The sequence below is a fragment of the Anopheles coluzzii genome, chromosome 2 (genome assembly GCF_943734685.1).
Source record: "Anopheles coluzzii chromosome 2, AcolN3, whole genome shotgun sequence".
In the NCBI taxonomy this organism is placed as follows: domain Eukaryota; kingdom Metazoa; phylum Arthropoda; class Insecta; order Diptera; family Culicidae; genus Anopheles; species Anopheles coluzzii.
Window position 1 is genome coordinate 54,246,283 of NC_064670.1, and position 22,790 is coordinate 54,269,072.

General features: G+C 42.5%; 2 protein-coding genes and 1 non-coding gene across 6 annotated transcripts; 1 reads left to right on the forward strand and 2 right to left on the reverse strand.

Moving 5' to 3' along the window:
* The first annotated feature begins 123 nt into the window (after positions 1-123).
* Positions 124-22,331, forward strand: LOC120952705 (uncharacterized). 4 transcript variants are annotated; one of them, XM_040372170.2, is made up of 11 exons: positions 124-1,061; positions 14,162-14,726; positions 14,804-15,101; positions 15,661-15,732; positions 16,595-16,830; positions 16,913-16,998; positions 17,096-17,535; positions 17,929-18,175; positions 18,268-19,359; positions 19,432-20,096; positions 20,184-22,331. In XM_040372170.2, exons 2-11 carry the CDS (start codon positions 14,483-14,485, stop codon positions 21,205-21,207), a joined length of 4,404 nt encoding a protein of 1,467 aa, XP_040228104.2. In that variant the 5' UTR covers positions 124-1,061; positions 14,162-14,482; the 3' UTR covers positions 21,208-22,331. The 4 variants fall into 4 exon arrangements, with proteins under 4 accessions (XP_040228104.2, XP_040228103.2, XP_040228106.2 ...); XM_040372169.2 differs by lacking the exon at positions 124-1,061 and adding an exon at positions 13,015-13,120; XM_040372171.2 differs by lacking the exon at positions 124-1,061 and adding an exon at positions 13,026-13,075.
* Positions 9,189-9,271, reverse strand: Trnal-cag (transfer RNA leucine (anticodon CAG)). Its single transcript has one exon. It is a non-coding gene; the product is annotated as a tRNA-Leu (tRNA).
* Positions 11,388-12,764, reverse strand: LOC120952716 (60S ribosomal protein L19). The gene is made up of 3 exons (XM_040372187.2): positions 12,654-12,764; positions 12,034-12,140; positions 11,388-11,942 (listed from the first exon to the last, which is right to left on the reverse strand). The coding sequence occupies exons 1-3, from the start codon at positions 12,656-12,658 to the stop codon at positions 11,440-11,442; spliced, it is 615 nt and encodes a 204-aa protein (XP_040228121.1). The 5' UTR covers positions 12,659-12,764; the 3' UTR covers positions 11,388-11,439.
* Positions 22,332-22,790: the final 459 nt, after the last annotated feature.

The window sequence follows — 22,790 nt, forward strand, 5'->3', positions numbered from 1 at the left end:
ACGCATTTAACTATGTACTGTAATGCTTCGCTTAAACATCTTGAACGGATAGTTTTCTGGAAAAATCATCCATTCCATATAGTTCAGCTCATTTGCACAGTGTATACGCACCTTCAAGGCGAGAATATTGACAGCCTGTTAAAAGCGTAACGTTTATCGCCACCTTAATGTTTTTTTTTTCCAGTGCGTGCAGCATACCTCAATATTTGGGAGGAAAGTACGAGTTTTCACGTTCTGGAGTATGTTGCAATAGAAAGGCGCAGAGCATTTCAGTGTGTTATCATGCAATACAACACGGTCTAGGTGGCGGGTGCTTGCTTTTAGTGCAGTTACAGTATTTCGCATAAAGTTCCGCGTAAACCCAATTGTTTTCGTCGTACGTGAAGTGGGCGCGATTTTTGGGCAGTTTAAATTATGTTCCAATAACATAGGAAACCCCGTGGCGTTGAGAAAATCCGCACGCACTGGATATTTGAGTGAGAGTGAGTTATTAATGGTAAGCACAGCGCATTGGCTATGGCTAGTGCTAGAGAGAGAGAGTGAACACGCAACAGAAGCCGTAGCTTCGTGACACGCGAAACATATATGCGGTGCGCAGCATTTGCTGATTCGCCTTTTGGAGGTTTGTCCAATTATTGTTGTGCATCTAGTGGCCTGTTTCTTGGTTTGCTGTGCTCGTGGTGATAATCAACTGCAAGAAAGTGTAGTAGTAATTTAAGAAATGCTAAACGATTCAGTGCTCTAGTGATCATCTGATATGAAATGATTACCAGCGTACCAAAATGCTGGTGAAAAGATAGTTTCATTCGCGCTCCTAGAAGGGTGCATGTGTGTTGATGTTGGGCTGGAATGTGAAGAATTAATCCGTCGAATAAATCGTCACTGTGCGTGAATGTCCGTCGCTTACTTTGGCAGTAACAGTAGTTCTTCCAGTGGACTAACTAGCAACCACCAACAAATCGTGAATGTTTAGCGTGCCGGGAGGAGAGAGCCTATTTACACAGTCCATGTTTTGCAGGATAGTAGCAACAGCATAGTGTGTGCAAGGCTTTAGTGGAAAGGTAAGTAGCACGAACATAGTCAACTCAAAGTGAGCTGGTACAACTGGGTAATTTCCACATCAAAATGCTGGAAAAACGGATACAGTACGTTTCTGCATCCGCAAATTTCACTCTATTTGAAGGGGTGGGACTTCTTTGTTTGCACCTTTCGCGCCCGTCATTTATGTGTGTTGGTGTGCGTGCTGTGTGGATGCGTCAAGTGGGCAGCATCAGATGTTCGTCTCTCAACGTAAGTGGAAAAGTAGGCTAAACATGCTTGCCGTCCCTTGCAAACCATTGCCCAACGAACAAGTGTTCGAGAATTGTAGCAATATTTATGCATTCATGCAAAAGACCATCATAAAAAAACGTTTAGAATTTCACTCTGACAGGATTTTCAGTTGCCTATCGAGTCGTTGGCATGAAAGAAAGTTGAATCTAAGTTTAAAAAAAAGTCTCTTCTGGATGTGTTTAATCCGATGTGCAAATACTACTGTGTTTAGGATGAGGCCAATATCGTCCGAAACGAAGGATAGGTGATCTCAAAAATGAGGTGTTTGATGGGAAAAATCCGTTGAAAGCGAAAGGACACAATTAATTGGAATTTTTAATCTTTTGGAAATATTATGGATATGGATATGAGATGTCTTTTATTGCAGATGTTTTGTATGGTTTGGTTATATTTTGTATATTTATATTTTATATATTTTTTATATTTTATAAACCACTCCTTCTTTTGCATCCTTATGAATAGTCGGGAACGAGAGTAAATGCTATGTTCCACTCTGTCCATTCCTCATCATCGCATGGCATTATGGAATCGTTTCATCAACACTGCTGTCTTGAATCAACACGGCTGTCTTGAGTTCCAATTTTACACGGACCAAATTCCACCCATACGTCAAACCAAGCTATACTAACACAGTCCAAAGAAGCTCTTCAGTGATAAATGTATTTTATTAATTATTATTTTTTTAAAAAAGAAAATCTTACCTGTTTTGATCGTGTTTTACCTTGGTTAAGGTTCTCAAATCATTAAGGGATCGTTCCACGGGTTTTTTTGACGATCAATGAAGTGATAAATAATTGAGTTCTGTTTAATGTGATGTGACCATAACAATTTATGTTTAAATTACTTTGGGGAGCGATTTCAAATCAGTAATTAATTCCATGGCATTATTTCTTATTTTTAACAATATTTTGTATTCTAACCCTAACTAAACGAAAACATTAGTATATCTGTTGTACTTAGTCCATGCACTCCGATTGGTCACAATCAATCGGCACATGCCAAAGTGAACCAATTCTAGCAATTCATGGCACCCCTATGCAGCAGATGCAATTGATCGTTCGGACCTGATCGACTGTTTACGGGACGTATAATTGTAGAGCAATTTAATAGATTGAAGCAACTCGTTTGAGGTTGTTAGGAAACATTCGCAACATCTATTTTCTGGTCTAGGTAAATCATAAACCCTGATTGACAGTGTAACCCGTTCCTGGAATACCATCAAATCAGCTTAGAACAGTAGTAGACTATTTGAGCCGTTCAATATAATTTGGCACCCTATTTATTCGCTGGTGCTGGTACGATTCATCCAATCTTTAACCGATAGCAATGCTCCTGATATATTTTGCACTCAGTGTTAATGAACTTTTCCCCTAACCGATCCCCGCTTAGCATATTGCGCATGGCAGCGAATCAGTTGAGATTCACGCAAGTAAGTGACCAGCGCTGGTCAATCGCTGCTGGCCACAACCCCTTCCTTATGACGATGGGTTTTTGGAATGATGTGGGTTCATTTGATTTATTCACTTATTTCAGAGTATTCAGCAGGGAATGTATGCCCCAGAAAGGATGCAATAAAGCATGATAAATGGGTCAAATAAGTGTTTCAAATATTGATCGAATGAATGATGGAAAGTTGGAATGATGGAAAGTTATAAAAAATATGTCTTATCGCGATATACATTGTACATCCGTTCTGATAAGAATTTGGGTTTTTAATTGTGATCATACGATTTTGCCTCCTAACGAAACATTTTTATAAAATAATAGATTTTTCATATAGCAATGGGTTGGTGCTAGCATTCGACCTTACCGTTCTCTTATCAACGTTGAACAATAGATCCCCATTGTGTAATAATTTTGTAATGTAGGATCCTACGGTCGTGTAGATTTGGTGATGCTGCGAATTTATTCCCTAAATCGAGCGCTTCTCAGTTGAAACGATTTGCACTGCACACGAAATACCCTCCGGAATGCTAATGATGCTCTTCCGTTCCACCATCCATCACTACCATTGGCCAAACATTCTCAAGCTCAGTGGAACAAAAACGCTGACCCAAGGAATCGGATGTTATTGTGAGTTCGGTTCACTTTCTTTCTGGCTTGCTTTTTGAAGCATTTTCCTCTGCATTCTCTTTTTTGCCATTGCTGACCTGGTTGACCCGGTGACCTTCCGCAGCGGAAGCATCAAGTTGATCCAGTACTTGGATTTTTTTAACTTTGCAATATCTTTCGATCTCTTCCATTCACCCCCTACTCACTCTCTGCACATCCGGCCCGTTATTCGGTAGCTTGTTAGACACAACTGGCTGGACACAAATGGCTGCAATGGCCTTTGGTTTTGGTGGATGCGTAACAAGAATTGAATTTAGCACAGTGACGGCGCGTCTACCAAGCGAGATACACATTTTGGTGTGTTTTTATGTTGTGTTGTGAACTAATTTTCTGTTTCTCACATCTCATGCTAATGCCAGACATGATTGTCGCTGTTGGGAATAATAAAACAAAACTGGTGACGGCATCGATCGTCGTCGGACGGACAACCGTTTCAATTGTATGCGACCTTGGAACCGTAAAGCACCGACCGAATCTGAACTTGAAAGATAGTGTAGACGAAAAACGTGCACGTGCAGATTTGTGCTGTAAGATAATCGGATTCGTCTTGAATGGCGAAAGCAATGCTCAACAATTAGCGACAAAGTGAAAGTGCTCAAGCGGTTTTTTGTGCCAAATCAAATGTTGTGCTACATTTTTTAAACACTTGATTTTAACTGATATGAACTTATGGTATGATATTATCTTTAAATTGCGATTCGTTTCAGTTTATGTAAAGATTATTTATGTTTTTATAGTTTCCTGCCTCCCTGTAATATGTACCAATTCCACTGACAGCAACCATGAGTGAGTCAAGATGATGGAACACTAAGCAATAAAATTGCACGAAAAATAGTATTAGTCATAAGAACATAGAGAGTCATAGAACATTTTTGGACACACATATTATTACATTCAGACTCAGAAGCATACAAAATAGAACGCTGCGTATGTTTATTTTTATAGAGACTTTCAGCCGATTGGCCTCATTCCTATATTTTTAATCAATATATAAATTATAATATATTTGTCATTTGCTTGGCTTACCTTATAATGGATAGTCTCGGTTTATTTAAAGCTATTCGTTGATTTTATTAAGAAGGTTTACCTGGTTTAAATGTGGATTTGGTTATATTTTATTGTAAATGTTAGTTATACGAAGGAGTTTTAAAAGTTTTCACTGGCAATCGCTGTCTGGTGAAAGGTACAGGGTAATAATCTAATTCAGGGCAAAAGAGGTGATCAAAAGTTTTCTTTTCACAAATCCATTGCCACCGTAAATTCGTGACAAAAACATTTTTATTTCGCAATGATTAGATTACTACAGTGCTCGTGAATATGCATTTTTTTAAATTATTAGCGATTGGGGATAATGTTAATCTTGTTGGTTTTACGGCACTACGTCGTGAACATATCCAGCAGTTCCATACAAACCATTTTTTTTAATCCTTGAATTGAATTGATTTATTCTCTAAAAAATCTGCTATTAAGGCTTACATGGGCGGTCACGTGGTACAATCGTCCAGATTGCAATAGAGAGTCCTTAAGTAAGAAGGATCCCTAAAGCTAAACAATATGCGGAAAATTAGCCCCATTAGTGTGTGTTACCCCAAAATCATCATTAGAATATTCATTACGTTACGCTCATGTTAACGCGACAGAGAGACTTTCAAAAGAATTGAATCGAAGAAAAGTGGTGAACGAGAGTGTGAGAAAGAAATAATTGAATATTTTTCAGGATAAAGTATACAATTGGTAGAATAGCCTGCGGCGAAGGTAGTGTTCAGTTTAGGTGTTGAAAATAGTGTTGGGCATTGTGCGCGAGTGCGCACTGTGCGCACAGCACACCTCATTGTGCGCACTGCACAGCACACTTTGTACTGTGCGAGCACACTTCGCACAGTGCGCGCACTTCGCACTTTTCGCACAGTGCGAGCACAATCCGCACTTTTCGCACACTTCGAACAGTGCGGGCACTTTTCGCACACGCCGCACAGTGCGCGCACTTTTCGCACAGTATGAGCACACTTCATACTGTGCGAGCACACTCCGCACAGTGCGCGCACTTTACACACAGTGCATGAACAGTCCGGACTTTTCGCACACTTCGCACAGTGCGAGCACATTCCACACTTTTCGCACACTTCGCACAGTGCAAGCATGTTTCGCAAATTTCGTGCAGTGCTTCACTTTGTACTGTGCGAGCACACTTCGTACCATGTTACAGGAAGTCAGGTGGTATGGTACTGAGCATATTTTGACAAACCGCCTTTAAGCATCAGCATCAGTTAGCATTAGCGACTCCGATCCGTTGGTGCGACGAGTTCAAGTCGGGGCGAATCAAAGATCCATAAATCGCTTGCACACATTCATACCACACACATGCCCATCGCCCCCCCCCCCCCTCCCCTTTTGCCCTGTCCCATGTCTTCTCTTCAGTTAATCACAAAATTTGACTAGGGCTCCGAGTGAAAATTGTAATTTTTGCATCAAAACATGCGCTGCTATCGCAAGCCTGCGACGCGAATAACAGTTTTCCCGTGAAACCAGCTGTCTGTTTTATTGCACAATCGCAAAGCGGTGGCTCCGAGTACAAGCACAGACACGTTTCATCTCAGCCAAATTCAAGAGAAACCTCAACCCACTGGAGCGTCGTTTACCTACGACCTTCACAGTTCATAGTTGTTTTCAAGAAACGCGTGCTTGATGTCAGCCGATTTTTCCTGATAATTTCTTCGGCTATGGACCGCTGTGTTGATATTGTGTTTCGGGGCCTTTAAATTTTTGTCTGGGTGTGTTGTATCCTTGTGTTTGTGTAACGGGTTTTCGATCGGGATTCGAAGAGGTCAGGTGTCCGCCAAGTTCATCCACTGTTAGACGAACCCGATGGCTGAGTAAATGAACTCTAAGAGAAAAAGCTGACATTGGTCGTGTGGTCGTGGTCTTTGTGTACGTACCACCATGGTACGAAGTGTGCTCGCACAGTGCAAAGTGAAGCAAGTGAAGCTTGCACTGTGCGAAGTGTGCGAAAAGTGCGGAGTGTGCTCGCACTGTGCGAAGTGTGCGAAAAGTCCGGACTGTGCTCGCACTGTGCGGAATGTGCGAAAAGTGCGCGCACCGTGCGAAGTGTGCTCGCACTGTGCGAAATGTGCGGAGTGCGCGCACAGTGCGGAGTGCGCGCACAGTGCGGAGTGCGGGCACAGTGCAGAGTGCGCGCACAGTGCGGGGTGCGCGCACAGTGCGTAGAGCGCGCACAGTGCGAAATGTGCACCGCACACTGAGATGTGCGTGCGTGTGCGCACAGCACACCTAATTGTGCTCTTTTTCCCAACACTAATTGAAAACATTCATAATCAATCAGTGGACGAAACATAATAAAATAAACAACGATCCTAGTTAGAATTGAACCTATCTGAGTGATCATTGAGCCGCTTACGACCTCGTACTTAGTGGCCCTTTTTAAAAATGAATACACTTTTCATTAAAATAAGATTGTGCCCATGGCTGTGGAAGTGAATGGACGATTTATAGTGCATGCAATTCTTAACATTAGGAGTTGATATTATTTTATTTTTAATATTCATTAGATCAAGTATGACAAGCAAGGCGAAGGCGGCCTCCAAATTACTTAAAATCTCTTATTTCCGTACTATTTTGGCGACTCAATTTCACCTACGATAGCGGGCCAGCGCTTTCTCCTATTGCAGAACCTAATTTATTTCTAGACTCTTACCACCGCCACACTTCCTAAGGTGCATTGTTGCTGCGTATCAACAACATTCGACGTATCCTATTTGGACGTTGGGGCACGGAACAACAAATGTAGCGATGAGGTTTGGAATTAATTAACGGGATTATTCGTTTCTGGAATGCTCAAACACCTCCACTACACCCAGCAGGGGATTAGTTAAATCCGGCAGAGAAACGTGCGCCGCCGCCCCCCTCAACGGTTTGTTTGTGTGCAAATCGTATGTGTCGAACTGCTGGAAAGTGATCAAGCGAAGTAATATCAAATGTGACTTAAGCGGTTGAATGTAAACATCTTCATGATTTTTATGATATGTAAAACAACTTTTGCAGTGAGCCAGACTCTAGTATTGCGAGAACAAAAGTCTGAATTTTAAAACATTTGAACGATTGAGCTAAATGTGTGGTTTAGTGTGCTTAAGGTTGTATCTTAAGAACCGTTTACTAGTTAAAGCACAATTTACATGTTTGCCGATGAAAGATGAACTTTAAACCACCTACTTGTTTCTGCTTTTGGTTTCACCACCACGAGAATCCGATGCATAACACACATGGCCATACCGGTTCCGACCGACAGAGAGTTCGACAACCTTTTCGGTTCGGTAAATGGGTGATTTTTTTATTCGAGCATTTGCCTTCCATTCCGGGAACGTGGGGTATCGTCGCCGCAGCCACCAGACAGACATTTTTCTATTGCTAACCGCTAGAACAACAGGAATATCTAAAAGGAAAGTGGCAACATCATCATCATGCCCCCGACTGTCTCCTCTACCAGCCTCTCTCTAGATAAGACACACTTCCGTCCCTAACACAGCGGTGTACGGGCCCACGCTAGTGGCACATGAACAGCTACCTCTACCTCTACCAACTAACCACCTTTATCTTTTAATGTACTTCCGTCGCTGTCAGTCGATTACGCGCCACACATTCAAAGACCGCTCCCGTAGATGATCCATGAACTACGAACGCCAGAATAGTCGGGTTATTTTATGTTGTTTTTTTTCTCATCCCAGATCACCTCTATTTCCTAGCGTAATCATGGCGAGAATGCATCCACTGCCATGCCATAGCCCCCGCCTCGCCGCGTCACCTTTACAAGCGCACACACACAAACACACTTCAAATTCACTTCAATTGTTTTGAGAAAATGGCCTGGATAAGGTGCTGCAGCGCCTGGAAGCAAAGATCAGTGTGTTAATGTCTAGTCTAGGATTTTCAGTTATTCTAACTCTCTTGATGACTTTTTCACATCGTTCGTTGTCCACCCAGAACACAGGCAAACACACAATACGCCGCGAGCCAGAAAGCATTTGACAAAAAGAAATATTCGCAAAAAAACGCTTATTTAAAGTGAGAAATAAAAAGACAGGGTAAGCAAGGAATGGCTTTGTTTGTACAAATTGAAGCAATTCCTCTCCTGGTTGATGCTTTTATATGGAGGTACATTTTTGTACAAGTTCAAAAGAAGTTCTACCTTTAGGGATGAGAGCATGAAATTATTTAGAAGATATTATTTATATATTGATTTAGTTTTATAGGGAATTTGAGCATATTGGCCTCATTTGCCTCTTTTAGTCAAGAATTAAATCTAATCATGGTCATTTAGGTCAGTGGTTTTCAACCAGTGGACCGCGGCGTAAACAGACGTGGTCTGCTAAATATTCAGTTTTTTTTACTAGAGCTTATTACAATACAAATCGTTAAAAAAATTCCCACAATCAATATTAAATTTTCAACAGGCGTGTCTAGAATACTATTTAAACATATTTTTAATTCAAAGGCTTTGAACTTATTCTACTAAAAATATGCACCTAATATATGTGGACCGCGGCAAATGTATTTTCAAACACAAGTGGTCCGTGTTCCTACAACGGTTGAAGAGTACTGATGCGAATTTGGTGATGCGTTCCGCAGTATATCCACGTTCTTCGGTTAAAATGTGGCGGATTAATGCCACAGAAACTGCATAGTGGTGGGCTGATATTTTGCAATAAAAAGTTGCGGGAAAAAACATGAGTTGTCAGAAGTGGGATTCGAACCCACGCCTACAGAGTAGACTACGACCTGAACGTAGCGCCTTAGACCGCTCGGCCATCCTGACTGTGTTGAAGGGGGCGAATGTTTGTGATGGGGTGGACATTAACATCACCAAATTTTGTATCTCATGGACTGTAATGTGTTTCTTGCTAAACAGTTTACTAGTTCGAATCGAATTTAAAGACTGTAAAGCTGTGAACAGTTCGAGTCGAATTTAAAGACCGTAAATCCTTGATTAAATCATTTTATAAGTCATGACAATAGCCATATAAGTGATTCCTTAATTTCGTTTTGTAGTGAATTACTTTAGCTCATTTAATGTTATCCTTGCGTTGCTTTCGGGAAAAGCATTTAGTATGCAAATGAAATGAATGTTCACACAAAACGCTCCATTGTTTCATTTCAACTTATGTAGGATCACAATGTTGAAAGCCATATTCCTGATTTATCTGCATTACAAGAATCGTGGCGTAAAGTTAAGTATAAATAATCTAACATAGAATATAGATAGGACTGGAAGGACTGTTATGAATCATTGTTAACTGTCCTATTAATTAATAGCTGATTGATTCTCGTCTACAGAAATAAACATAAATTAAGAAAAGACAGCATAGCAAGTACGTATGATGCATTCTTTTGAAGGAAAATAATGAGCAGTTAAGTAATGTTTCTTCATTCTTGCGTTGCATTTGACCCATTTCATATGCCTCTTTCCCATCGCTGGGAAAATTGTCTCATGAATAGCTTTTTCAATAGCTTGTGCACAGCTTTATAACGGATGAAGAGTTGTTGGGGGGAAAGCTCTCCGACTCACAGTACGTATGTTTACCCCGGATGTAAAATGAATACCGACATCATGACTGTGAAATGATGTCTGTCCATGTAGCGCATTTCACGCAGACCAAACGCTTCAAAATCGTCCATTCTGCCTGCAATTGTTTACACAAGCAGACAGGAATTTTCATCCGCATTACAGCTGCACAACTGCATCTGTGGGTTCGGCGGGTTTGGAGACGGCAGTTAGCTCCTCCGATCCGCCGACAGACTTTTGGAGCGTTAGCAACTGGTGTGGTCATGCTGAATAGTGGAATTTCTGTGTGTATATTTTTTGTGTTTGGTTTTCCCCGTTTTCCACGTTCGCTGACCTAATTCTGAGCGTAATGCCGCGTCGTGCAACCAGCTACGAAACACATGGAAGCACTTAATGTTTAAGTGGCGAGTAAGAACTTCATTTTTACCTACTTCTTATTCTTGTTAGTAGAACGTAATTTCCCTATAGTTCTTTCCAACTTTTCGTTACACTGCTTGACGGTGAAGCCTTTTAGGTCGCTTAATTAGTTGTGTTACTGTTTTTTTTTTATTTCCGGCTACGAACAAACACGAACATGGAAAGAGGCTGGGACAGAAAGAATATGATAATTTTCGGATCCAAATACTTTTATTTTTTGGCTCGGTATAAGCTAGGCGATGGATGTTTAGAGAGCGTAATTCACCAATATCTTAAAACAAATTGGTTTTGAACCAGTCGCCTCTACTAAGGACCTATATAGACGAACAGGGTATGATATGTTTGTTATTAATACCAATGGAATGTATCCTTCGTTATTTTTGATCACTGCTTGTTGAGGAAATTGTCCAAATCTGGTCCGAAGTTGGAATTGTCTAAAAGTAAACTAGTTACATCGCTATCGAATTATTAAAGGACGCTAATATTGTACATGGTATGAACAACTGGAACAAATACTGTACATGTGTTGAACACTGGAGTTTCCCGAATACTAAATGTATGGTATTCGTGGACACTAACCATCGCTTCGGTATTTTGTTGTGGTTTGCGCATGCAGGTCAAATTCAACCTGTTGGAACAACCGGCATTATTTGTCCTTGACATCAACCAACAATTCAATAGATTACAAAATCCTGCTTTTGGCGATACTGTTATGATGCCATGTTGTTTATTTTCATAGAGACTTTGGGCCTATCACCCTGCCTCGCCACCCGTTCTAGAACATGTAACTATTATGACGTTCATTACCATTTAACGTTTATTCTAGTACGAAGAACAGCCCCGTAATACTAACCAACACTTTCCAACATTGAGTAGAGATGCACTTAGGACGCCCTTTCCAACATTTCTTTCATCTCTTATCCTTAACACACACCAACACAAACACACACGGTTCACATTTTCACAATCCTCGAGATGCCTTATACTGAGCGAGGAAGGATGATTTATTTCTTTCCAGTAGCGGCAACATGCTGCGCGGTCTCCTCTTCCTTAGCGATCGTCTGCAGAAGCTCCTGGCGCTTGGTGGCAATACGTTCTTCGCGACGACGACGGGCCTCACGAACCTTGGTACGCTTGGCTTCGGCCTGATCGCTCAGCATCTTGGAGCGGGCCTTCTCCGCCTTCCTCTTGTGGATGTGCTCGATCAGGATACGCTTGTTCTTGAACACGTTACCCTTCGCACGCATGTACAGGTCGTGGTACAGGTGACGGTCGATTTTCTTCGCCTCACGGTACTTCTTCAGCAGACGACGCAGCACACGCATACGGTTCATCCAGAGCAGCTTCTGGGGCATACGGGCATTGGCCGTACCCTTTCGCTTACCATAACCGCAGTGGCGACCCTTGCGGCGAGCGATCGTGTTTTTGCGCACACGGTAACGCGAGTGGACCACCACCGGCTTCTTGATGATCAGACCATCCTTGATCAGTTTGCGAATGTTTTGTCCTGCAAGCAAAAATAGAATAGAGCATCGTATCAAAGTCTGTGCGAAGCAGGTGCCATATGTGGTGGGCTGCTAAAGCATATCGCTACTTACGCGAGTTGGTGTTTCCAATCTCGTTGATTTCATTAGGATCCAACCACACCTTCTTCTTGCCGCATCGCATAACCGAGGCTGCCAGCCTCTTCTGAAGCTTGAGGGAACTGAAGAAGAAAAAAAACGGAAACATCACACACGCATTAATCGAATTGCACTCGTTGTGAGTTTTGCATATTTTTCTCTTGCAATGTTCGGTTGAAAATCACCCTCTTGCCACGTTTTTTTTCGTCGGACATTGTAAACACTCAAACGACAAAGAACCGTACGGTAAACATTCCCATTTAATCGAAATGCACCACCCTTTAATGCAAGCGCGATCATTTCATGCGAAAAATTCTATGTTGTATAAACCGAGAGCTACCGGTAGCGATGTATGTTGCCGCAAGCCACTTTCTATCGCTCTATACACTCGCACCGGACGGTGAATCGATACAAAGGTAGACGCGCCACATACACATGTGATTTGGAACATATTTTGAGCACTTTCTTCCGTGCGTAGAGACCGAAATTACTCTCATTTCCTTATTTGGTCGGTTCTTTGTCACTTGAGTGTTGTTTTGGACCGAAGCGACTGTGATAAAACTGTAATTTCTCTAAATTTTCGACAACTTGCGCACCTCATGCTGCTGGTTGTTTCCTCGGATCGAATAGAAAGAGAGTTGCACAGCACAAAGCGGAAGCTCTTGTGTCATCCGCGAAGCGCCCTCTGCCGGCAAACCTGTTTCTGTCAATGTCATGGGGAGTACGAATGTGCCATCGTGCCGAACATTAGACCAAATTTTAGTTTTATCGTTTTTGTTTGTAATTAATGTATTAAAAATGCAAGTACTTATCTTGAGTGTGTGAAATCATTGCGTTCAGTTTGTCTTTAAAAACAACACCACGCTTGTTTCATTATTTTTGGTCGATTCGTGAAAATTTACTTTATACCAGTTCTGCATGCTGTGTTTCGATGGCGAGTGCAGTCCTACCCCTCGGTGTTTTTTTATCATGTTTTTTCGACAGCCTTGACAGCTGACTGTACGTGAATTTTCTTTTGGTGAGGAAATGTAGCAAAATCAATGGAAAATATCCGTTTTATCGGGTAATAATTGCTAAAAATAGTATTAAAATAGTATTAAGTTCGTATTATTGTATAAAAAGTTATCAGACCAGGGAAGGAAACCACACTGTCCGTGCATCATTCTCTCGCCCTGTACAGAAGGTTCGATTATCTCCGCGATATATCCTATGAACAGTATGTTGTTTGCAGATAATGCAGATGTTCCTCATACAAACAATTGTATGTACAACATAGGATATATGTTCTCGAATGCTCTTTCAGTTCTTTTATACATAAGATGGTTAAGTGAAACACATAAATTAGTGCGTGTTCAAGAATGGTAGTAACTGTGTTTATACCATAAACGTGATAAAAATAGACCAGGCGTGATCGCAAATGATCCATTATTGACGAATGTTCTAATTTGTTTTGTTGGGACCCCTTGATATTATTGAAGCAAGAATCGAATGAAGAAAACGACAATTGAAGTTTGAAATATTTGGGGGGAAATAGATTAAAGTAAAACAGTTTGTCGATTGGAGCACGCAAAGCACGCGAAACTACATTAAACATATTCGCATCGCATGCAAAACTTCGTTATGGGTCAGCCAAGGTCATCGTCGACAGAATTTGATAATAATTTTCGTTGATTATTCGCGTGATTGTTATGTGTGCTGGCTAGTATTATGTGCATTGAGCAATGCGTGCAACCTGCAATACATGATGCATGTATAGCTTGCACCCCTATGCGAATGCGAGTGTGACCCGTTGTTCTGCCTTTGGTTGGTGTTATGGAGCAATGCTCACGGCGGAAGCCTGAGAGGGTGCCAGCTGCCTGGTACAGTGTCATGCTTCAGTAGTCTTAAAGGGATTGTTTGAAATGTTTCCTGTTCCGTTTTATCGAGTGGTTGGAGGGGTGGAGCAGCATAAAACATGGAAAAAAGTAAAGAGCAAAGTGTTGACGCGATCACTATGGTTTGTGACTGAAATTACCATATTGCGGATTCAATAAAACAAACTGTAAATCCAACTGTTTTATTAATAATTAATATAAAATCCTCTATTTTTTCTGCATCTTTCCAGCTTCCAGCGACACATCAAATGCCACGTGTAAGGTTTGTCTATCCGGATCGGACCTGTAGCAGCAGCTGGAACCAGTTGCCGATTTACTGCAATCATTACTAAAAAGTACAAATGTCTGCCATCCGTCGTTGTGACGATTGCCGTTACTACCGCTACTGCCGTCGTCAGCCACATGGCCATAGCCAGTTTGCCATTGTATTGTAGCACACATTCCAAACAGCACAGTTAAAGAAACGAAATTCATTGATAGTCATCAGTACGTTGAAATTGTTTTAACATATTTGTTTGCAAACGCCAAGTGTGAGAATTGTCGCAAGAATCATGGTCCTCGATACGGTAAGAAACGGCGATGGCACGACGACAGTGGCGGCCTTGCGCGGGCCTTCAAATACAGCGGCCGGAGGACCGGTTCTAGTGAGACCCACCTCACTTCAGCCACCAGAAAAAGAGCCTGTGAACTTTCAGATCAATCTGATTGGGGCCCCACCAGAGGTGGAACAGCTGATAGAACACATCAAATCTGTCGCCGAGCAGTTTCTGTATCATTGGAAAACGTTCCCGATCAGTAAGTTTTGACACATGTAATGTAATGCTTATTATGGTTAGTGCAATGTCAACCATGTTCTTCTTTGCAATTTTCAGACTTACCAACTCCTCTTTCAAGCAGTCCTGGTGGAGGTTTTGGTAATGGTGGTAATGCAGCTGCACCAGGCGGAGGACAGAGCGTAACTTCCCTATCGGTAGCAGGAAGCGGTGGAGGAAGCAATGCGAACATACACAGTACAGTAGTGAGCAGCGTAAATCGGAAGACTCGTCCAATCAATCTGCGCGATTTATTTATCGCACCTCCGTTCGACGAGCTGGACGCAGTTGCTGCCGATGGCACAGGGGAACCGCGTTTGCTGACCAATGCCCAGTTGCGATCGTTGCGTGAGCGTGGGTTAGTATCATCTACGATTCAAAATAATTAGCTATTATAAATTCTGCCGACGGAATAGTGAGATTGTTTGCTGAAATGTTTCGCCTTTCATCAGTTTTGCGTTTGATTCGGTATTTTTACCCATAACACCCATGCGCCATATCAAATTATTTAATTGGATTGGTTGCTTTATATGATTTTTTTTGCTTTTAAGTTATTCATATTGTTTTGTTGCCGTTCATATGCGAATAATATTACATAATATGCAAAATGCTTTGATGATTGGAACATCACTAACACTTATTTCTAGCTAAATTGTCGTATCTGTTGATCATAGAGAGTAAATATTACGTTTTTTATATTTATTATCAAATTTATTCATACTCCCTGCAAAAGTATCTACTACGATGTTACAGTAGATTTAAATATGTTTACATTTTTTATTTATTATTACATATAAAACATGTACACGTTCACCATATATTTGAATGTTAAAAAACAAGTCACAAATATGTGTCCCCCATTGCGTATTCGTGGAACTAAAAGCACCAACAATGTTTGTAAATATTTTCATTGAAAGCTTGCAAAAGGACAAATTTGGAAAACCGAAGAAATTGAATTGCGAACAATTGGAAACGATACAGTTCACTGGGTAAATGAAGTCGAAATAATGTGTTGTTTTCACTTTCCATTATATCTATAGTATGTTTTCCGTACAAATCCTTCGTGTAATATTTTTCATATTTTGCGTATTACTCTTTGTAACGTGCCTGTAAGAATCGATATTGAATGTATTATGTTGAGTATACTCGGTGTTAGCTACCAACCATCGATTTGACTGATTTTGGCTAACCTTATTATATCGTTTTTCGTTGTGCCGTGTGGATGTTGAGTGCATCGAAGTGTTAGGCTAGCATTAGAGTAATTATGAGGAATGTAAAATATGTGATTAAACGATTACGGCCCGTGGAACACATGATAGTGAAAGAGTGTGTGGTTTGCTAACGAAGTAATGGAGGCATTACATCTTCATTTTGTTTTAATTCAACATTCTCACCATTGTACACCAGTTTTTCGATAGCAAAAATAGCTGCATTTGATGTCTTTCCGTAGTTTCACGCGTTTGTTATTCTCCTTTCTCTTACTGTGCGGTATAGATATGCTATTTTCCTTCTGGTTTGTTGCATAGTATAATATTTCCTATTTTGTGTGTGTTAGATTTGGAATCCTGACGAATTGGAGAAGAATTGGGAATTGCGTTAATTTATTCATCCATTCGTTATACTAGCAATAATATTGTATTTGAACGTTTCCCGGTAGCGATCATAAGTAGATAATAAACAAGTAGTGAAAGTGGTTTGCAGGATTTTAGTAGAGCATAGGACTCTTGGAGCATTTGAAACCCTAGTATTAACGCAGTAAATGTTGATCGATCGTGTGTTGCATGAACTTTCTTTTATGCAGCGTAAATTAAGCATCAGTTTTTAAAGCAAAATATTCATTTTTATTTGCAGAGAGTTTGAGGTACCGAGTTTGAACTTTCCGGGACAAGTACATCGCTGGCGATTGTCACAGTTTCTGCAGAAAGGATCCGAAAGGACAAGGGACTCGCTGCTTAGTGATCTGGCACTATCCGCTCGCTTCATCGTTATCACTGCCAAAGAACGCCTAACCGGTCACTTTTTCTCTGTTGCCCATGCCTTTCGAGCACTGCTGCAGGGATTGATTAAGCTGGTGGACATGATTGTCGGTGAGTAGTGTGATGTGATGTGAAAATGGATATGAGCTTCAATTAATTGTTTTTCCGGGTTTTCCCTCAATCCTTGCAACAGGTGTTCCCTCATTGCTAGCGCATAATTTAGATAACAAAATTAAAGAAGAGCGTTGTCGGTTTTTGGTAGCAGAACTAGTTTGTAGGGTAAATATGCCGTGCTCAGAGAACGAAGCAATTGTGACACATTTTGATGTACTTTGTATTTATGTATTTGTTTGCTTTGCGTCTCTCGTTCTATCAGAACGAATATGAAGACTGCCTAGATTCGCTATGTAGCTATGTGCGCCACCAACTACGCCGAGCCACCATGGAAAAGTTCGACGTGAACTGCAACCAAGCGCAACCGATTCCTTATCTATACGTGACACCCAAAGGACAGGACATCGATTTGCGTCTCTTCTCTAAGGACACAATGCGTCGGGCTCTTCCGATACTTGTTGGTATTCTGGAGAAGGAAACACGCGGCTGGTTTTTACACTTTCGTGAAAGGTTGATAGCCGAACTGCGCGAACGAAAAATGACGGACGCCGAAATTGAGGAAGAAGTAAACGATGCCGTAATGAAGGAGTACCTGCAGCGCGTCTATACATCTATCCTGTCTAATGTCGAACTAGCCGAACTGGGAGAGAACATACCGCAGTTGCTCGTGCAGCAGGCACAATCAGTGGTCATCATGCACAAGTAAGTGAATAATGAGTAATGAATTAGTTTTGAAACTACCCGATTCCGATTCTGGAATTGAAATCAGAAGTTCCAGAATCTGCAAGAGAATGGATCGTTTACAAGTGTACAATTGGATAGTTGGCAACTGGCGGTACAATTGTAGCTGCATAGGACCTAAATGTCTATTTTCATGGAGATGCCTAAACCGATTCTGATTCCGATTTTGATTTTGAAGCTAATTTCGATTCCAGAGCCGATCTCGATTCCTATTCAAAAATCGATTCCAGAAACTGTTTCCGCATCTACTCTCCGGAGTAAACTTCGATGCTAGCCGGAATTGATGCGGACCTAAACTTCATTTTTTCCATCAGTAATTAGAATTTTATAACCACTCTTGATTCTTTCGCATAGAGCGGTAGACAAAATACAGAAGGAGCTGAAAAAATCGCGTGAAGAAATGGAGAAAACGTTACAAGAGCAGCATCCCGTACTGTCCCGCGTCTATCCGTGGCTGCGCGCTAAGCTGAACGCCGGTGAGCAGGCAAAGCTGTCGAAAATTACCTGGGGAGCGCACGAGGAGGCACTGCGGGCTGCGCAGCGTCTCAATCTGCACCAGACGGTATATTTTCTGAATCGCGACCTAGCGTTCATGAAAGAGGTACGATTTCATTGACGAAACTCAATTCTGCACCGAAGAGGTACAAGATCAAGGCTTAAAAAACGAATTCAAATCTTTAAATACTTTCACAGCGGGAACCCGTCTTGCTGAAGGAATTAAAAAATGCGAAAACACCAACGCGTAACTTTCAGTGGGCTTGCCGTATCTGGTCGCCTAAATCATGGATTATTCGGCGCAGTTTCCAAGGCCATTCGGAAGTAATACCGACGGTCATCTGCCAGCAGGCTACCTCGATCGTTACACCACGCTCAGATCCGAGTCAGCCCGTCTTTTTGGTCGAAAAGGAGCTGATCCGTTCTACGAGTACACGTTGGCCGATGTGGCGCTTGCTGAACCTGTTCCAACGCACCTGGACCTGGACCTGGAACATAATGTTCTTGCTCGGTGTCATCGTGCCCTGGTGCAGTCCACTCGGTTTGCGTGCCCTGTTCTGTAAGAAACCATTCATGGCCGATCTAGAGCTGTCGCAAGTGAATGGCACACTTTTCCCGCGCAAAACCAGTATCACGCAGACGATGTTTTCGCGACTGATGGAACTGTGGCGTCACATCTCCAAGGCTCGGACACATTTCGAGACGGAGCCGGACACAGGATTCATAGGAAAGGGCATGACGCGCCATTTGAACCGGTTGTACAACTACTTCGTGAAAGGATTTCTGGGCACACTGGTCATTTTGGTGCTGTTCCCTCTGCTATGTTTCGCCGTCAGCGCATCCAGTCTGGCACTAGCCGTCACAGCCCCGCTCTGGATGCCATTCATTACGGTCACGTTGCATCTTTACATGATGCTGATCTACGATCTTGACTGTCCGGACGAGAGCCGACGCAATCGATACTGTATCTTCCTCGAAGCGGTTGGATGGAACATTGGCATTCAGGGTTTGCTTCAACCGTTGGCAGCCGTACTGGTAGCGTCTGTAATTTGTCCGTTAATAGCGGTGTTGGTATTCTTCGTCGGTATTGTACGGTACTGGGTGCGTCTATTTTGGGATGCCGCTACATTCCATTTGTTTATCAAAAAGTGTGGGCGGGTGCCTGCTAGCGATAGCTTTGCCGTCCGCCGGATAGCAGGGCCTGGTTTAGCGCTGGATTACTATTTTTCGATCAAGCCAGAACAAGCGCTGGCAGCGTTCGAAGCCAAGATGGAGCTGGATGAGCTACAGGTAAGTTTACAATTGTCCCACCTACGCCGAGCTGCATAATATCGATATCGTTTTTTTGTGAACCCCTTTTAGGCATATCAACACTCCATGGAAACTATCATTTGCCAGCCGCAAAAGGACTTTAGCCAATTTGTGGAAGCCTGCTTTGGACCGTTTTCAGCACAGCTTTCGAAAAGTGTTGGTCCCTACCGTCAGCTAGAGCGCGAAGGTCAAGACCTGATGACATCGCTCCACGAGAAGCTAGAGAAGAGGCGGCGGGATTTGCAAACGGGCCTAACGACTGCGGTAAAATCACGCATCAAGCTGAACACGATGGAATTAAAAATTGTGATTCAGCAGTCAGCATATATGCTGGAAAAATTCTACCCATCGCACGTGATTGCTCGCCTGTCCATCAGCGAGGAAGAGTTCTGGGATGCGAAGGGTCTGTCGGTGGGCGATTGGGCTGGATTGGCGGGTATGCTGTACGCGGACATATTTAGCCTAGATTTTTTGACCCCACTTTCCGATACCGATACACAGTTCAAGCTAGAACCACACGCACAGTTAGATTTGCATCGGTATAACGAGATGGTACAAAACACCAGCGATATAATGGGCATTAATGGGCCGGATCTGCTGGGTAATGTGTATGCCCCGCGTGGAAACATTCAAGTCCATTCGCCATACTTGGAGGTGTCCGCGTTCAACCCACGATCGCGCGTAATGATCAATTCACGGCGAGCGGAAAAGCGCAAGTAAGTAAAAATAAGTGCACGATTTCGGATGCATGATATAGCTCATAACATTACAATTGACTGGTCCGTCTCGGCTACCGTTTACAGCGATACGACATCATCTGGGCTGACAACGCCACGAGTTCGAGCACGTCGCTCACCAATGCCGTCGCCGAAACAGAAAACTCAAAGCTGGAAACCTTGGAAGCGAAAACAGCAACCGAAGCATGCCGCCGACAAGATGTTGATTCCGCTGCCCATTCCGCACCCCGTGCATATTGCCATATCAATCTACAATCGTGACTCGGACCAACCGATCCCGATCGAGTCGGAACTTTGCTGGGAGATACTGCGATCGATCGAGGAGTGTCAGGGAGACCAAGAAGCGATCGAGCGCTTCCGTGAACTGGGCGATCGGATCGACGGTCACAATCATCATCATCATCATTCACATCCGAACCGTTCGGTCGGTTTGAGTGTGGACGGGCTGGCCGCTATCGATAGCAGTATCGATTCTCTAGACTCCCAGAACTCGTCCAACTCGGGGACCAAGGATAGCATGGATATGATAGCGGGTGCGACGGAAACGTTACCATGTACTAACCGCGAGGTGACGATCATGATGCCCTCTCAAGTGCTCGGAGTAGATGACGATGATGACGTTAACGTGGAAAGCAATGGTCGCGGACGCAGTGACGGTGGTGCCGGCGAGATGAATCAACACGGCACCACCAATACAACGGTGGTCATCATGCCATCGGCAAACGGTTCCGGCAGCGTGACGACGGCAACAGTCGCTACCGGTGGTGCCGGTGCCGGCGGAGCTATAACACCGTCATCTGTCACCGCCGCCCCGACACACTTCCACTGGACCCTGCGCAATTGGGGCGGTGGAAATGGGGGGCAGTCGGGAGCGCAAGGCAACCGTCGACGGAATACTAGCTACACGTATAGCAGTGCTACCACCACTAGTGGTGGCGCAGGCCAGTTGAATAGTGGCAGCGCCACCAACTCGGCCAACGATAGTCAGCTGGACCAAATCCGTGTCGATCTAGCTAGTCCGGAAGACATTTCGCTTGATACCGATAGTTCACGGGCGATGTTTACTGCTGCGTATGGTACATCTGTTTGAACGAAAAATTATCTTTCCAGAGGTAAGAGGGAACGTCGAACGAAGTTTGATTGGTTCAATTAAAACACCTACCACCATTTATTTGTAGAGGTGTGAAGCAGGTTTAAAGTAAGCATCGTGTGCAAAGGTCGGAAAATGATTGGGAGCAATCGCAACCCATCTACCAATTGTTGCACACACTCCATTCATTTTTCTTCTAATTTCAAACGGCATGGGCGGCATGTAAATTTTAAGGAAATTTACGAAAATGCATATTGTATTTCCAATTTTAACCTCCACCAACTAAGCTCTCTAAACGTATACACTAATTTGATAGATGATAGCTGTTTCTGTACAGTCACTCTCAGTGCATCGATGATAGCGATCAAAGCGTTGTAGATTATGCTCTCTTATTATATACGTTTTACGTGTGTCTAGTCGCATTCATGTACGTCTTCTTCTGATTTTGTTATGTTATGATTTGTTTACATAATTGCAAGTGATGCTCTATCCAACCCGTTTGCGTTCCGTAGTTCCGCTTGGGCGATATGCGCAGAACTCGATTGTCCTTACCATAATAGGAGCACATCGTATTGAAACGATGGGCCCATAACCACAATGATAGAAGATTATCTCATGATACAATCTCGCTTACCGAACGAGACGGTAAACTGATCCCATTCTAGGGAACAATGCTACAAACAAACTAATGCTAATACTTGAAAAGCTGCAGTTCGACTGTAGGTGGGTGAAATGGGGTGGGTGGGTATGTGAAATAAGGGTGATACAAAACAAGTGACTAAAATAATTTCGTTGAATGTGGCAAACTTTGAATCTTATCGAGAATTTATCTGATATCGAAGGAGAAAAGCGGAGATAGGAATATAGAGAGTTAGATTATTGAATATATGTTCGCCCTCTTTCCCTCGTTCCTTCTCATTCGCTTTGACTTTTTAATCGTTAATCGTACATATATACCAATCTAAAATACTTACTACCCTGTAGAAAGTCAACTAACACGGTGTAGCGTATTATTGCTATGGAGTATCGCAGAATACATTCATTACGATGTACATTACTAACAACAGTACGATCACATAAGCAAAGAGCAAAGAGAGGTAAAGAGAGAGAGAGAGAGAGAGAGAGAGAGAGAGAGAGAGAGAGAGAGAGAGAGAGAGAGAGAGAGAGAGAAAAAAACGGAATCGAAAAGGAAAAGGTAACATAGTTTGGAAAACACCCATTTTCATGCCAACAAATCAGGAATAAGAGAAAAATCAAGCTATCGCCAAACATATGGTAGTGGCAACATTCACAACATACAGTTGTGTTTAAACAATTAAATAACACAATAACTTGCACGACATTGATACGTTGAGCTCTTTATCTCGCTCTCTATTTTGATCGATTCCATTTGTTCCGGCCTCGATTTTGGCTGGTTTAACAACATTAAGCTATATTTTACACATATTTTACATATTTTACTGGGTAACCGGCAAGCACAATAGAAACAAAAATAGTGTAAGATAAATGTTTAGCGTTCGGAATGAAGTATTCCAACCAAAGGCATCGTAAATTCCTGTGAGTTGCATTCGTTTGTCTGTCCA